Source organism: Natrix helvetica, assembly GCF_964273705.1.
Source record: "Natrix helvetica genome assembly, chromosome: 12".
Lineage (NCBI taxonomy): Eukaryota > Metazoa > Chordata > Lepidosauria > Squamata > Natricidae > Natrix > Natrix helvetica.
The window spans coordinates 9284948-9300995 of NC_138556.1; the positions used below are offsets into that span (position 1 = coordinate 9284948).

At 43.1% G+C, this 16048-nt stretch overlaps 1 protein-coding gene across 1 annotated transcript in view; it reads right to left on the reverse strand.

The window, feature by feature from the left end:
- The window catches only part of PCSK6 (proprotein convertase subtilisin/kexin type 6), a 116218-nt gene that overhangs the window by 45696 nt on the left and 54474 nt on the right, over positions 1-16048 (reverse strand). Inside the window, exons 7-10 of the mRNA XM_081964814.1 lie at positions 10251-10423; positions 9407-9619; positions 7519-7619; positions 3517-3620 (exon numbers count right to left, since the gene is read on the reverse strand). Of these exons, the coding sequence (XP_081820940.1) occupies positions 3517-3620; positions 7519-7619; positions 9407-9619; positions 10251-10423 (591 nt within the window). The remainder of the gene's footprint in view (positions 1-3516; positions 3621-7518; positions 7620-9406; positions 9620-10250; positions 10424-16048) is intronic.

The window sequence follows — 16048 nt, forward strand, 5'->3', positions numbered from 1 at the left end:
CTGCCATTCCTTTCACCATTCTTCCTAATGATCAGGTATGTACAGAAATGAGCAGTCTTCTTGCAGAAGCTGTAGTTTTCTCTATTTTGGAAGTTTGTATGAGGTTAAGGTAAAGGTTTCCCCGGACATTTGTGCTAGTCATTTCAGGCTTGACCCCTTCCTCTCTGTGGCAGCGGGACTCATCTCCGTTTCTAAGCCAAAGAGCCAGCGCTGTCCGAAGACGTCTCTATGGTCATGTTGCCAGCATGACTCAATGCCGAAGGCTCACAGAACGCTGTTACCTTCCCACCAAAGGTGGTTCCTATTTTTCTACTTGCATTTTAACATGCTTTAGAACTGCTAGGTTGGCAGAAGCTGGGACAAGTAACAGGAGCTCACTCCATTACGAGGCACTAGGGATTCAAACTGCTGAACTGCCAATCTTCTTAGCCACTGAGCCACCACATCCCTAAGAAGAGGTTAGATAACCACTTTTCATGGATAGTATATAATTCTTTTTGAAGGGGGTTTGACAATAAGGCTTCCAAGGCCCCTTCCAGCCTACAATACTATGAATGAATACTACAATGAAGTGGGTAATTCTGAGGATTGCTTTCAACTCTAAAATTTTGTAATTCTATGTCTCTAAACCACTGGAAGATGTTTACATTGGTTTGTAAACAGGGACATTTTCGAAGAAATGGGGGAAATCTCCAATTGTTTCACAATAAGTCCTGCTTTGGGTTTATTGTTCCAAGTTCCAAAGACTTGTAAGAAACAAATTCCTGTTATTAGTAGCCAGGCTTGTTATTACAAAACCCTGGGAAATTACAATACTTACTTCATTGCCTCTGCAGCGCTTAAAAAGAGTTGCAAATGACTTTTAATACAACAAAGAGCTCTAAAAAACGCAATTGTGTTCTACAATTGCACTGTCCGAAGACGTTTCTGTGGTCATGTGGCTGGCATGACTCAACGCCGAAGGTGCACGGAACGTTGTTACCTTCCCACCAAAGGTGGTTCCTATTTTTCTACTTGCATTTTTATGTGCTTTCAAACTGCCACTATACAGTGAAGGTTATGTTTATTCATATCTGGTCACTATTTAAATAGATATTATCACTATTTCCCCAATAAACAACTTTCATCTATACATGGAGGGTTACTGATGCGCTTCGTGGATCTAGGATCTGAAAAAAATAATGTTGCTCCAGGCTGAACATTTGAATACAAATACATTTTTTAAAAAAAAGTTTGCATATGTATTACATATGGAGTTAGATATACAGGTAGTCCTTGACTTACGACCACAGTTGAGGCAAAAACTTATGTGGCTAAGGGAAACATTCGTTAAGTTTATTAAGTGTACATTTTCCCCATGAAAATTGAGTAGTAGCTACATTGTCAAAGTTTTATTGTGATTCTCTCCTTTGACTGGGGAGGGGAAGGGTCCTGTTTTAGATTTAGCTTTGTTTTTTAAAAAAAATCTTGCCTTGCTTTCTTTCTTCAGTGGAAAAAGCAATCCACCTATCTCTTCTCACCTAGGCTTCCCAAGAGCCTGAAGCAAACTCCTCGTCCCAACAAAAATCCCTTTTATTAATTGACAGTGAATTCTGCTCATTTACATCCAGCAAAGTCTTTCAAGGGAGGATTTACAGTCACAGACCTTATCTGGCTTGGAGAGCTGCCAGGCCAATATCTGCAAAACTTGGCAAGGAGTCTCGGAGAGTCACGAGCCAATTAAGCAAACTAATTGTCTCCTGCAAACTCCACTCCCCTTTCACTCCTCTTTTATTTCCTCTGGGAGGGGCCATTCATCGTCCACCTATGGCCTTACTCCCAAGTCGACCCCTGTTCTGTAGTAGCTGTTCCCTTCGTCTGGCAGCTCTGCAAACGCGCACACTGGGAACAGGCTCCAGCTATTCTTCTGCCTCACTGATGTCGGACTCTGAAGGCAGCTGATAACTGTCAGACAGCCCTGGCCCCCTCTCTGCCTCCGACACAGAGCCCTCGTCAGAGCCTTCCCCTGACTCCAGGACTGGCCCATGTTCCTCCCCAACCCTCCTCACTGTCAGAATCGGCTGCCAGTTCCACTGGCGGGCTACAACGCCATCCATCATTGCAAAGCAAAAAGAAATCATTCTCCCCCTCCCCCCCCCCCCCAGTGAGTCACCATTATGCGGTATGTGGTTAGAATTCCCTTCTGCAACAAAAACAAAGTAGTTTAATACGTCTGTTGCAGGAGGGGAGAATTGGATCAGGGCAGCTGTGCTGAAATAGCTGGCTGGGAAGTCTTTTCGCCTAAAGAAAAAATATCCCTGTGTGTTCCTAGCCTCAGGGAAGCCCAAACATGCCCCCAACACACAGAAACACACACTCCAGGAGGGCTATTAGGAGCTTTGGAAATAACGGTGGGATTCCGTTAGTCCTTCAATGTTTTCCTTTATGGTATAAGAATACAGTCCTGCGTTGTGTGAATTAATCAAACTGTTTTTCAACTTCGTTTTGTTTCCCCATCTCCCGCAATTTCCTTAAGAAACGGGCAGCTATGTGCTTTGGGCTTTCTACGCCTCCTCCCATCAAAATAAATTACCGCATTACATTGATCATTTCTGAAGATTTATAGCCCATCTTTCCTTCGGAAGATAAAGGTAACCTGCCTTCCTTCCTTCTTTCCTCCTTTCCTTCCTCCCTCCCTCCCTTGGATATTTTTCCAGAACCATCGGTGAGATGAGTTGTGTTGAGACAGAGTGAGGACTTGGAATCAGCCGAGAAACTTCTAGGGTTAGGTTCAATAACATGGTTTCCCTTCGCCACTATTTAGTCTCAACCTACGACCAGATTTTTCTTATTGTTGCTAAGCAAGGTGCTTGTTAAATATCTTGGGCCTATTTTTACAACCTTTGTTGTCATGTTGTGAAATGGATCACTGTAACTCTTAGGCGTATCATACAGTGGGTAAGCAAAACTGGCTTTCCCCATTGGCTTCACTTGTCAGAAGGCAGTTGGGAAGATCAAAAATGGTGATCATATAACTATGGGATGTAGAAGTGTGGTAAGCAGATGTTGGTTGCCAATCACTATGACATGACTGTGGGAATGCTGTGACAAGGATTGGTTGTTTCTCACAGGAAGGGAGGGAGGGAGGAAGATAGCAATAGCACTTAGACTTATATCCCACTTTACAATGCTTTATAGCCCTCTCTAAGCAGTTTACAGAGTCAGCCTATTGCCCCCAACAATCTGGGTCCTCGTTTTACCCACCTCAGAAGGATGGAAGGCTGGGTCAACCTTGAGCCTGGTGAGATTCGAACTGCCAAATTGCAAGCAGCCGGCAGTCAGCAGAAGTAGCCTGCAGTACTGCACTCTAACCACTGCGCTCCTGAGGTTCATGCCATCTTGGCTCCCCTAAGCCTTCTTCCTTGTAGGCTTAAACACACCGAATTCCTACAGATTCCCTTTCAATAGTGCAATGAACATTTGTCTTCCCTTTTTTTGCGAAAGGAAAACCAACTCCATCCAGCCCAGAAATCTCACCTCGCCGTCCAGCTCCATTTGTTTTCCAGTCAGGAGCCAAGAGATGAACCGGTCGGGATGTTTTCACAAGCAGGTGCTGCACATCTCGCCATGTCAGCAAAGGGCTAAAAACAAACACACAAGGAAAGACAGAGCAATATATCTCTATATCTCTTATCTCTTCAGTGGTGAGATTCAGCCGGTTCGCACCTATTCGGGAGAACCGGATGGTAACTTTCTAAGCAGTTCAGAGAACCGGTTGTTGGAAGAAATCTCATTTTGTTCTTTTTTCCACTTTACAGGGCTAATCCTGTAAGGAAGGCAGGAAGGAAACATTCTGGTGTTCTTTCTAGCCTAATCTTTATTGCCCTGCTTAACTGCCTCTCCGGTTAACCTTTATTACATTGTAACAGATAAGGGAAGTGCCCATTGATGTGAGTGACATTGAGTTGGCAACGGCTGAGTCATATGACCCCTGAACCCACCTACCGAGTTGGTCATTAGGACAGAGAACCGGTTATTAAATTATTTGAATCCTGTCTGTCTGTCTGTCTGTCTGTCTGTCTGTCTGTCTGTCTGTCTGTCTGTCTGTCTATCTATCTATCTATCTATCTATCTATCTATCTATCTATCTATCTATCTATCATTTATCATTATCTATCTATCTATCTATCTATCTATCTATCTATCTATCATCTTTCTATCTATCTGTCTATCTATCTATTTGTCTAGCATTCATGTCGTGTCTTGCAGATTCTAGATCTGCAAAGGATTCCGTCAAAGAGAAGCACCGGGGCAGAAATATTATTCAATTTCAGCCAATAGCTATCTAAAAGCTTCTGGTCAGTGAGCTGAGAAACAACTTTCCTGCAGCTAAGCTGGAGTCCTGATTACAAAGGAATAAAAACAGTCCTGAGACAGCAGAATGGCCTTCATCACAGGTAGGCTGCATTCTCCCATCCTAAATCTTCCTCTTATATAAAAATGCCCTTGTGGGTTGTTGTTGTTTTTAAAGAAAAGAAATCTGACAAAAGCCCAACCCGACAGACCCGTTTTCTATTTGTAGGGAAGTCGGTGGAAACGGAGGCGCTTAAAAGCTTCGGCTGCCCAATGCGCATCAACCACACACAACATGCTGCATGGTTTCTTTGAGCAGGAATGCGGACTTGTGGCAAACATACATCATGCAACCAGCCAATGAAGAGCATCACGTGGCAGCCAAGTTCACGAGTGGCTCAGGGGTCACTCTGAGAGGACTTCCAAGGATCTTTTCATTCACCACTCCTTGAAAGTAGTTGCAAACTCATAATTTCAAGAAAGGTTGGTACAAAACATCGAAAAAGGCCCTGCTCCCTCCCTCCCTCCCTCCCTCCCTATCTCAAGCTGTCTGCTGTAGTATATTCCTCTTCGGTATATGGACAGGAAGATAGGCCACAGATCAATGAAAGAAGCAAGCAAAAAATAGTCCAAGCACTGGATTACAAAACCAATCATTTTTTAATGGCTAAACATGACGGGTGCTAATTTGGAAGCAAGCTCTTCAAAGTGACAGAAAATAAACAATGAGTTCAGAAGGTGTTGAGTAAGTGGACATAAAAGCCAAAATCTACTTGGTTGGATAGGATGGGTATGCTCCAGGTTCCTCCCTCCCACCCTCCTTCCTTCCTTCCATCCCTCCCTATTATTACTCCTCTCCCTCTGTCTTTCCCCTCCCTCCCTCTCCCTCCCTCCTCCCTATCTTCCATTATTACCTTCTCCCTTTCTCTTTTCTTCCTCCCTCCCTCCCTGTTATTACCCCTCTCTCTCCCTCCTCTGCCTCCCTGCTCACGTCTTCCGTTATTAGCTTCTCCCTTCCTGTTCTTCCTTCCTTCCTTCCTTCCTGTCTCCCTTCCTCCCTCCCTCCTTCTGTTCCTCCCTGTTATTACTTCCCTCTCTCTGTCCTTCCTCCCTTCTCCTCCTTCCCTCCCTTCCTATTATTACCTTCTTCTTTCCTCTGTTCTCCTTCCCTCCCTCCCTCTTTCCTTCCTCCCCCTCCCTCCCTCCATTATTACCTTCTACTTTCCTCTGTTCTTCCTTCCTTCCCTCCCTTCCTCTTCCCTCCCTTCCTTCCCTCCCTTCCTTCCCTCCCTATTAACAATCTCAAAATGCTGTCATTATTGGAATTTCTCCATAGCTACCCCTGCTCTGTGGAACACCCCTCCCCCTGAGATCTGACTAGCCCCCAGCTTCCTTGCTTCTGGAAAAATCTCGAAACACCTGGCTCTTCACACAGGCATTTGGGTAATGTTAGCCTGGAGCTTGGTCAGGTGTGACTTTGATATGGTACAGAGTGTTGCCCCAGGGTGCCATAGCTTTTTATTGTGAGTTCTTTCCTTGTTTTATTATTTCATGAGCTACACAGGGCTGTGGTTGGAATGTGGGCAGCTGTATAAGTCTTTAAGACTAATAAATAAAACAATACCTGAAGGAAAAAAAGTAGTTTTGGCTACCGCATTTCCCTAAGATGCTTTTGCCTTGCAGGTATTTCTTAAAATGTCTCGTATGCACCTATGTGTTATGTAGATAAATGCCTATGTAGGGGTTTTTAAATAATCAGAGCAATTAAGAATAAAACGTCAGTTGATTGTCTCTCTGGCAAAAAAAAAAAGGAAACATTGAACATGTTACATTGCTTTAACGTATTTGTGATTGAGTATTTAATGGAGCATTTTATATCAAAACTCTAAATAACTCCAACATTTGTAGATCTAAATCCCCCCTATCTTATTTGCAAGCGATCTGGGGGTCCCCTGTGCTTCCTAGCCGCACATCAAGTTTTGAATTTTTCAGTCTTAAAACCCAAGGTGCCAATGCATGCACTTATACTTGTGAGACAATTCCATCTCCTCCATCATAATAACGAGGGGGGGGGGGAAATTCCCATCTTCAATATAATAACGTGAAACAAACAAATAAATGAACCCATCTCTGCCACTGTGAGTCACAGCAATTAACAATGCATTAGCACGGAAAGCCAAAGTCACAGCATGGAAGTATTAAAAGCAGTCAGCAGAGATAGCTTGCAGATCATTCTCTTCCCCCTTCGTCTTCAAAATAAAGCAAGGTGAAAGAGTTTGAGGCTGAACAACAGCGGCCAACTTTAACATAATCCTGGAAACTCATTTTCCATGGAAAGTGTGAGGGACAAGGTGGGTTTCCAGAAGCTTATCTATGCTTCATGAGTTTCTCAGCCAAGAAAATAAACAGCAGGTAGACAAACATTTTGAATGATATAGCTCAATACGTTCCATTATGACTGGCTAATGTCCCACAGCAGGAAAGGAGTGCATCAAAACACTGAGAAGCATTTAAAATTGCCACAAATCTCTAAGGGGCATCATCAGCCTCATCCAAAATCTCATGCAAAGACTTAAGATTTTAGAAGCTCGTGGGGTTTTTTGCTCATTTTTCAGTTTAAGAAATGGCTTATATTTAATTTGGATATCCAAGGTGCATGTCAGCCCTGCAGGAAGGTGCAGGGAGATGCACCTTCTTCAGCCTGGTGTTTTCCAAATGTAGTGGATGTCAATTTTCAGAAATCTGAGAATTGTAGTCCCTGTACATCCGGAAGACTTCGGGTTGGAGAAAACCCATCCATGCTCTCTTGAAAGAAGACTCTTACGTCTTCCTCTTATGACTTCATGGACAAATTCACAGAGGCGGCTATGAGCCAATCTGAGTATCTGCTGTCATCCAGATCACAGAGTGCATTTCATTGAATATCAGAGGTTATGGAGCAACCAAAGAAAAAAATTGGTTGGCCTTTTCAGGGGGGAAAAAAAAAACACGCTCAAATTTTTAAAAAGCACAGAATGGTTGAGAACATGTTCTAAAATGTTTAGAGGAAACCAGCTCTGCAGGCCTCTCCACCACCCAGATTGCTTTCAGCAGTTCCATTATAAAGCTGGATTAGCATAATGTCTTCTTCAACTTTTCTCCCTTTAACAAGTAATGTCCACCCAAGAGGGTGAATTGAATCCTTACTTGGCTTCCAAAGCTAGAGCGATGATCCCAGCTACCATGGGGGCAGAAACGGAAGTCCCCGTGTGGCCGTCTGTGCAATGTTTCTTCAGATCTGTGGTCACCTAAGAAGAAAGCTAATGCAACTATCAGGGAGAAACGACATCCAAATCACATTGCGTAGCCTGGATTTCTTGCCACCATAAATGGCCAGGATCAAGGAGATACCAAAGGCTCTTTGGCTTCCAACAGTAAGTCATTCATTCTTTTTTTTTAAAAAAAAAAAAAACCACACATGAGGCTCCTTCCGCACGAAACTCAAGACCCACCTGTTCCAACTAGCCGGCCTGGCTTAATCAGAACTTCTAACCTCCCTGGCAATTTTAAACCGTATATTTAAATCTTTTGGGTATTTTAATTGTTTTAATTGTATTAATTTTATTGTTATTTATTTTAACTTTGTGGCTTTTACTTTTTGTATTGTTAATTGTTGATGTATTTACCTCCTCCATGCCACATGCCTTTATATTTGATTGTACGTCGCCCCAGTCCCTTCGCGGAGAGGGCGCGACTGATAAATTGAATCAAATAAATAAATAAATAAAATAAAATAAATCAGATAATCTGAGCTGCTATAACCTGTTCCAAACAGGAGGTTTAGTAGGGTTGGTAGTAGTAGAGCAAAAACATTGAGATAAAAAAAATCAGAGCTAGTCCTTTCCTCTGTGATCTATCTGTCACCAAGGGGAGCTGTCTAACTTGGACGTGAGTAATTTAAAAAATGAATTATCCTTAAGCAGTTAGGGAGTCTAGGCAGCACGGTGACTCCATAATCTTCCGTAAACTATTTTCACTGAATTTGGGCTTCCCACAGCAAAGGCAATGCTACTAGGGATGTTTGGTTGTGACAGGGATGCAATTTAACTCATCAAAAGTGCTCTGTGTTGCTTCTATACTCATTCACCGGCTGGTTTATCTACCCAACGCCCATGGGTAGAAGCTTTTTTTTTTATTACTTTTATTACTATTATTTTTATTACGCAATGTCATATAAACAATGCAAAGTTTCATTCTTTACAAGCAGGAGACCGCCTGGCTTTGCCAAAAAAAGCCAAGCAAAATCCTGCTTCTAAGTTTTCACCAGGGGTGAAATCCTCCCAGTTCGGCCAAATGGGTAGGGACGATTGTCCCTTGTTCTGCGAACCGGTAGTAAAAAAGAAAAGCTTCCGAAGATCACACGGCTTAACTGTGAGCCATGCGATCGGCGGAAGCTTTTTTTCCTGCTCTTTAAAGCATTTCTTTCCTGCCGGTTCGGGCGAATAGGCAGGAAAAAAATGCTTTAAAAAGTGTGTGTGTGGGGGGGGAAAGCTTCCGGCGATCGCGCGGATCAGCTGTAAGCCGCTCGATTGTCAGAAGCTTTCCCCCCACTCACACTTTTAAAAGCATTTTTTTCCTGCCTATTTGCCCAAAGTGGTAGGAACAAAAATGCTTTAAAAGAAGAGGGAGTCAAACTATTCTCCAAAGCACCTGAGGGTAGAACAAGAAGCAATGGGTGGAAACTAATCAAGGAGAGAAGCAACTTAGAACTGAGGAGAAATTTCCTGACAGTGAGAACAATTAATCAGGGGAACAACTTGCCTCCAGAACCTGTGAATACTCCAACACTGGAAGTCTTTAAGAAGATGTTGGATAGCCATTTGTCTGAAATGATATAGGGTTTCTGCCTAGGCAGGGGGTTGGACTAGAAGACCTCCAAGGTCCCTTCCAACTCTACTATTGTATTGCATTGTATTAAAAAGTGAATAAAAGTTGGCCACACCCACCCAGTCACATGACACCCCCAAGCCACGCCCACAGAGCCGGTGGGCAAAAAAAAATAGATTTTTTTTAGGTTTTCACCCTGTTTACTTACAATCTGCCGTTCGTAAAAGGCCCCACTGCTGTATGTTGTAGCAAGGGTAGAGGCGCACTCCTCCAAATACCACGGCTTGTTCCCATTCTCGGTGGTGCTGCTCACAGAGACAGTGTAGATGCTGTTGGTGTATCCATCGCAGGAACAATGGTCCCCTTCTCGGCCCCCATTTCCAGAAGCCCAGACGAAAATAGAACCCCGTCCTCCCCGACCCTAGGCGTTGGGGGCGAGAGAAAGGGTTGGAAAAGGAATTGACACTTTAGTTCAATGGCCGTATTTTTCGGAGTATAAGACGGACTTTTTCCCCCTCAAAAAACAGCAGCCCCCGCCACAAATACTGGGATACTGCTATATATCGATACTTTTAGAACAATTAACCATTGGAACAGCTTGCCTGCAGAAGTTGTGAATGCCCCAACACTGGAAGTCTTTAAGAAGATGTTGGATCAGAAGACAAGGAAAGAAACATGATTAGTTTCAAGATGTTGGATAGTCATTTGTCTGAAACGGTATAGGGTTTCCTGCCTAGGCAGGGGGTTGGACTAGAAGACCTCCAAGGTCCCTTCCAACTCTGCTATTGCATTGCATTGCATTGCATTGCATTGCATTGCATTGCATTGCATTGCATTTAATTGCATTGCATTGCATTGCATTTAATTGCATTGCATTGCATTGCATTGATATTATATAGCTATGCATATGTATTTAGATATATGACTAGATCTACGACTAGATAGTGTGTTGTTGCAAAACGGGGAAGAGAACCTGAAGAAGAGCAATAAAGGCCCCCCACCGGTGAGAAAAGAGAGGGGGGAGCTACAACACCATCACATTTTCCTCACACCTTTTTAATGCCGTGTTCAAATGCTTGCTTGGCCAAAGGACCAGGTCCATCCACCGTACGGCCATCGTCATCTGGACCCCAGCTAGCACTGTAGACATGGATGTATTCGGGCTTGGCGCCGATCGCCTTTGCTTCCACCACATCGGTCACGTCACCGTCTAACATTCGGATACCTACACCCGGATGTTTCAAAAAACAAAGAACAAAAAGAAATGGGTTGGGATAGCTCTTGTGGCAGGTGCTATGGACACAACCATCAAAGGCTTTAGTTCAAAGTGCTGCCCGGAGCATGCTTGGAGGACTCTCTTTGCTTGGAGGGATTGGTCGCTGAGATAACCTAGATAGCGCATTATCTTTGGGTAGAATCAATCCGCATCGGAATGAATCCTGAACCAGCTGGGGATTCGGCATTACCTTCAGGATTGGCCTCCAAGATAAAGCGTTACGATGACAGCGCGACTGGAAGGTTACCAAGCCATGGATACTCAGATCTGGCCAAATCCACAGCTGCACCGTAATGAGACGGAGCCGTCTTTGAGAGTAAGGGGGGGGGAGTTTGCTTTGTGCATAATTCTGGCACACCGCAGGCAACACCTTGCAGAATAAACAAAGATTGGGAATGGTAGGGGGGAGGGAGAGAATACATTACAAGCCCGAAGGCAGATGGAATATTTGCACAACGAAGCATAAGTTGTTCGTGGAAATACAGGGGTAAATTACTCTCCTCTATGATGAGTCTGGACACCGGTCCAGCAACTAGCCAAACCGGGCACTCCTGGAAATGAATAAAGCAAGAGGCATGGTCCATCAGAAAGTTGGCCGGGGTCTCTTCCCAATGAAATGGGAACCAGGCAACAGCTGAGCCTGCTGGATCAGGGCCAAAATCCTCCTTGAATTTATGGTATTTTCATTTCATTTTATTTTTTTTGAGAGAGAGAGAGAAACGCAGCCAAACCAACAGATACTATAATATTAAAAAGGAAGCGCTTAGCCTTGAATGAATGAATGAATAAATAAACATACATGAATCAGTCTCCCAAAAAAAATTCTAGCAGCTTGATTCATTCTTTCTATAAAGGGGAACGATTGATTATTTATCATAGTTTAGAGGTTTGCCATGGGTGGCAGCGCACTCTTAGGAGAAAGGGCAGCCAAGGGTAATCTTAGTGCCTAATATTAAGTGCAAAGGCCTCTGTTTAGTTTTAAGAGATTGTGTTTTTTTTTTCTGCGCATATTTTTCCTTAAAGGTAAAGGTTCCCCTTGTGCTAGTCGTTCCCGACTTTAGGGGGCAGTGCTCATCACCGTTTCAAAGCCAAAGAGCCAGCATTGTCTGAAGACGTCTCCATGGTCATGTGGCCAGCATGTCTAAACGCCGAAGGCGCATGGAACACTGTTCCCTTCCGATCAAAGGTGTTCCCTATTTTTACTTGCATTTTTACATGCTTTTGAACTGCTAGGTTGGCAGAAGCTGGGAGCTCACTCCGTTACGCGGCACTAGGGATTCGAACCGCTGAATTGCCAACCTTTTTGATCGACAAGCTCAGTGTCTTAGCCACTGAGCCACCCTTCCTTAAGAATTTTTCCTTAAGAAATAAAAGAAAACCAGGAGGAAAAGTTAATTACAGCTGCAGCTTTACTGTGGATTGCAGGTTTTTTTTTAATAAACTCTCTTGAACATTATCCTCCTCTGATGGTACAGAATGAATCTAGGTAGTTTAACAACAACAAAAACAACCACAAAACCTTCCCCTGAGCTTAATTCAGACCAGCATTGTGCAGCAGGCTTATTTCTATAATTGTTGCTAGAAGTTCAAGGCCAGACGCTACCTTCCTCCGAAGATAATTGGTTGGGTAAAAAAGAAACACGCAAGGCAGTTTCAACTCGCTAAACACAAATGTATCTACCTTCACCCATTAGGAAATAAAAGCATGTAGAAATAAATAAAGCAACTGGTTGCAAAATTTGAAGCCTGCATTTGGGAGATGCGATTATGTCTCATTTAATGAAGGGCTCTAGATCTTCACGGTAATGGGAAAACTAAAAAAGCTTCCAGGAAATCGAGAAATAAGCTAAACGGAAGGGGATTTTGATCTTAGAAAAGTTGGATGCTCCACTTGAGTTAAGGTAGAACTTTAGTATCGCACATACTTAGCCTGCTAGTAGAACACAGGTTTGTAAGGACTGGTTACACAAGAAGGCCTCTGGTTATAAAGAACCCCAATACTGAGATTCTACAATGTTCGGCTTTACAAAACAAAACGTGTAGAACTTTAGCATAATGTCTCTCCCAGAAACCAAATTTCCCAATTTATAATTAATAGTGCTGCTCAAAATCCTGCAAAACCTATTTTAGTAAATGCTCCTTCCAGCTGTCCCAAAGGTGCTTTTTCAGGAGGCAACTGGACTTTCAGACTACAGGAGCCATTTGCACTACTCAGGCGACCCCGAGGACACAGAGAAACCTCCCAGTGGCCTCAATGACCCTCTAAAAGGATGCAAATGGCCAGCTGTCTGCAAGAAATATAAATCCTTCCATTCCCCACCATCCTGCCAAGAGCCGAAGAAGCTTCTTGGATGAGAAGCGAAACGTCTTCAAAAGAAAAAAAAACAAGAAAGTCCAGTTGCCTCCAGAAAAGGCACCTTTGGGACAACCATGAACTAGATGACTGAGAATCTCTGCAGACTTTTTCTCCTACCAGTTGAACGCAGTTCCCATTGATTTCCTTGCAGTTTTCTCAGAGACAAGGAGGAATTGGTTTGCAAGTGTTTTCCTCCAGGATATTTTTATCTATCTGCAGCCCTGGTATTTCTTGATAATCTCTCATCAAAGGACGATCCAGGTCTGATCCTTAGTTTTTGGAGATCAGCCAAAGCTGATACAAGCATCTTAACTGTCTAAAGCTCATTCAGCCAGAATTGTAGCGGTCTTCACTGCAGTCGCTGACCAGACTTCAGTGATCAGGGAACTAGAATCTAGATGATTAGGGGACTGGAGGCTGAAACATATAAAGAATGGTTGCAGGAACTGGGTATGTCTAGTTTAATGAAAAGAAGGGGAGACATGATAGCAGTCTTCCAATATCTCAGGGGCTGCCACAAAGAAGAGGGAGTCAAGCTATTCTGCGAAGCACCTGAGGGCAGAAAAAGAAGCAGTGGGTGGAAACTAATCAAGGAGAGAAGCAACTTAGAACTAAGGAGAAATTTCCTGACAGTAAGAACAATTAATCAGTGGAACAGAAGTTGCCTCCAGAAGTTGTGAATGCTCCAACACTGGACGTTTTTAAGAATATGTTGGATAACCATTTGTCTGAAGGGGTATAGGGTTTTCTGCCTAAGCAGGGGTTGGACTAGACGACCTTCAAGGTCCCTTCCAACTCTGTTATATCTAAACTTGATCCAGATCAATTTATCCAACTAGGTAAAAAAAAATTCAAGCATTTGTATTTCAAATACAATAAAAGCAAATAAAATTATGACATCGAGCAGAGACAACAATGCAATATGGTAACCCTCCATCAAAAGAACCTTGCAAATATCGATGGAGAGAAAGTTACAGATAAGAATCGCTGCCTATCAATAAAAAAAGGCAGTGATACTTAACCGTAACTTTCTCTCAATTCATATCATCACAAAAAGGTGTGGATCTGGAAGCATGCTTGATTGATTAATTACCAGCAGAAAAGGCAAAAATCTCTTTTAAATTAAGCTTGATTCTTCATTTGAAAATAGAGAACTTACTGTAGTACTTGTGCTGTAAACATAACTTTCCTTCTATTAAATACAGTTAATTAGAGCTCTTAGATTCTTATTTTTGAGTGAACTACCCCCACCCACCCTACCTACTAAATGGTAAAAGAGGAGAATCTGACAAAGAGAAGAAATAACTTCTTCCTTTTCCTTTCACTTCCACGGGGGTGGATTAAATTCAGAACACCCCATCTTCTTTATTTCCCTTTCTCTAAAACAGCCCTCCAATATCTAAAGGTCATGTTTACATTGCACACTAAATCTAGGTTTATTGAACCATTGTTGACATCCTAATTGGGTTGAGCTTAAAAGCACAGTAACAAGGCAGGGTAGCTATCTCGTGCAAGAGATTGATTGATTATGTGCTATGAAGTCGTTGTCAATTCTCAGCGACCACATAGATAAATTTTCCCCAGGACGATTTCAACCCAGTCTGGTTTTTCGTGGTGCACTCATCACCACGGTAAGTGTATTATATTCAATAAATACATTCATCGGATTATATGCCGGACATATAATCTCCTGGGGCCTCAGGTTGGAAATCTGTATCGTAAATCATAGTTTACAAATCACACAAAATGTTAAACCATAAGCAAGGACCCCTGTTTGGGGTTAGAACACTGTTAGCCAGAGTTTATTTTATTTTTTTGAACAAGGGACATATAAGGAGAGAAACATGTTCTCTGGGAGCAAATGTATGGAGCAAGTAGAACCCCAATTACAGGTATTTAGAGCAGTTCATTTAGCAACTGTTCAAAGTACAACAACGGTGGGAAAAAAAGTGACTTACAACTGGTCCTCGTGCATACATGAGCCATGGTGGCGCAGTGGTTAGAATGCAGTACTGCGGGCTAATTCTGCCGACTGCCAGCAGTTTGATTCTCACTGGCTCAAGGTTGACTCAGCCTTCTATCCTTCCGAGGTGGGTAAAATGAGGACCAAGATTGTTGGGGACAATCTGGGGGCCATGTAAACCACTTAGAGAGGGATGTAAAGCACTGTGAAACGGTATATAGGTCTAAGGCAGGGGTGTCCAAACTTGGCAACTTTAAGACTTGTGGACTTCAACTCCCAGAATTCCCTAGCCAGCAGAGCTGGCTGGGGAATTCTGGGAGTTGAAGTCCACAAGTCTTAAAGTTGCCAAGTTTGGACACCCCTGGTCTAAGGGCTATTGCTATCTGACTGATTAAAATTCCTATGTAGCATGAGGGCTGCAGAATCCTGGGGTCAGGTCCTTGCCATTTCAACCTTCTATCGAAATTAATGGGGGAAGCTGGATTCACTTAGCGACCACATTAACTTAAAAACTGTAATTATTCACTTAACAACCACAGCAAAAAAAAAAGGTCACAAAATTGGGTGCCTCTCATTGAACTGTCTTGCTTAGCAACGTAAATTCTGCTCCCAAGTGTATCCTGACTTTTTTTAATCCCTCCTTTGCAGACATATTTGCCATTAACTGAACACCCCAGTAGCTAGGAGCAGACTTTACCATTCTGGTCAAACCTCTCAGCCAAACTGACGGGGGGAAATCGATAGATGATCAGGGGAGAAGTTAAGGTTTAAAAAAAGAAAATGGAAAAGAGAAGGGATAAATCAGCCATTTCCCACAGTGTAAGCCATAAAAACTTCTGATGGCTCGCAGCTTTCAAGAGATGGGGAAAACAGGAACGATGGATGAGTATCCTCTCGGTGTTTATTGAATGGTAAATGTACTTGCTCTTGGCAAAAAGGAACAGCGGAACACAACACAAACAGGAAGTCAAGGAAAGGGCAGAAAGTTTTTTTTTTTTAAAAAAATGAGATTGGAGCTTTGGGAGCGCGATGGACAGGGCTCGCCCCCAAGCAGAGTCCAGTTCTCAACACTTGGGTTTCCAGGGAATCTCTTTTGGCACAAGTGTGAGAACTTCATAGAAGTAGAAGGCCCCTTACACCTGCTCTGACTTAGGCTTCCCAGGAGCATGAAGCAAACTCCTGGTCCCGACAAAAAACCCTTTTATTAGTTGACTGTGAATTCTGCTCATTCACATCCAGTCTTTCAAGGGAGGAT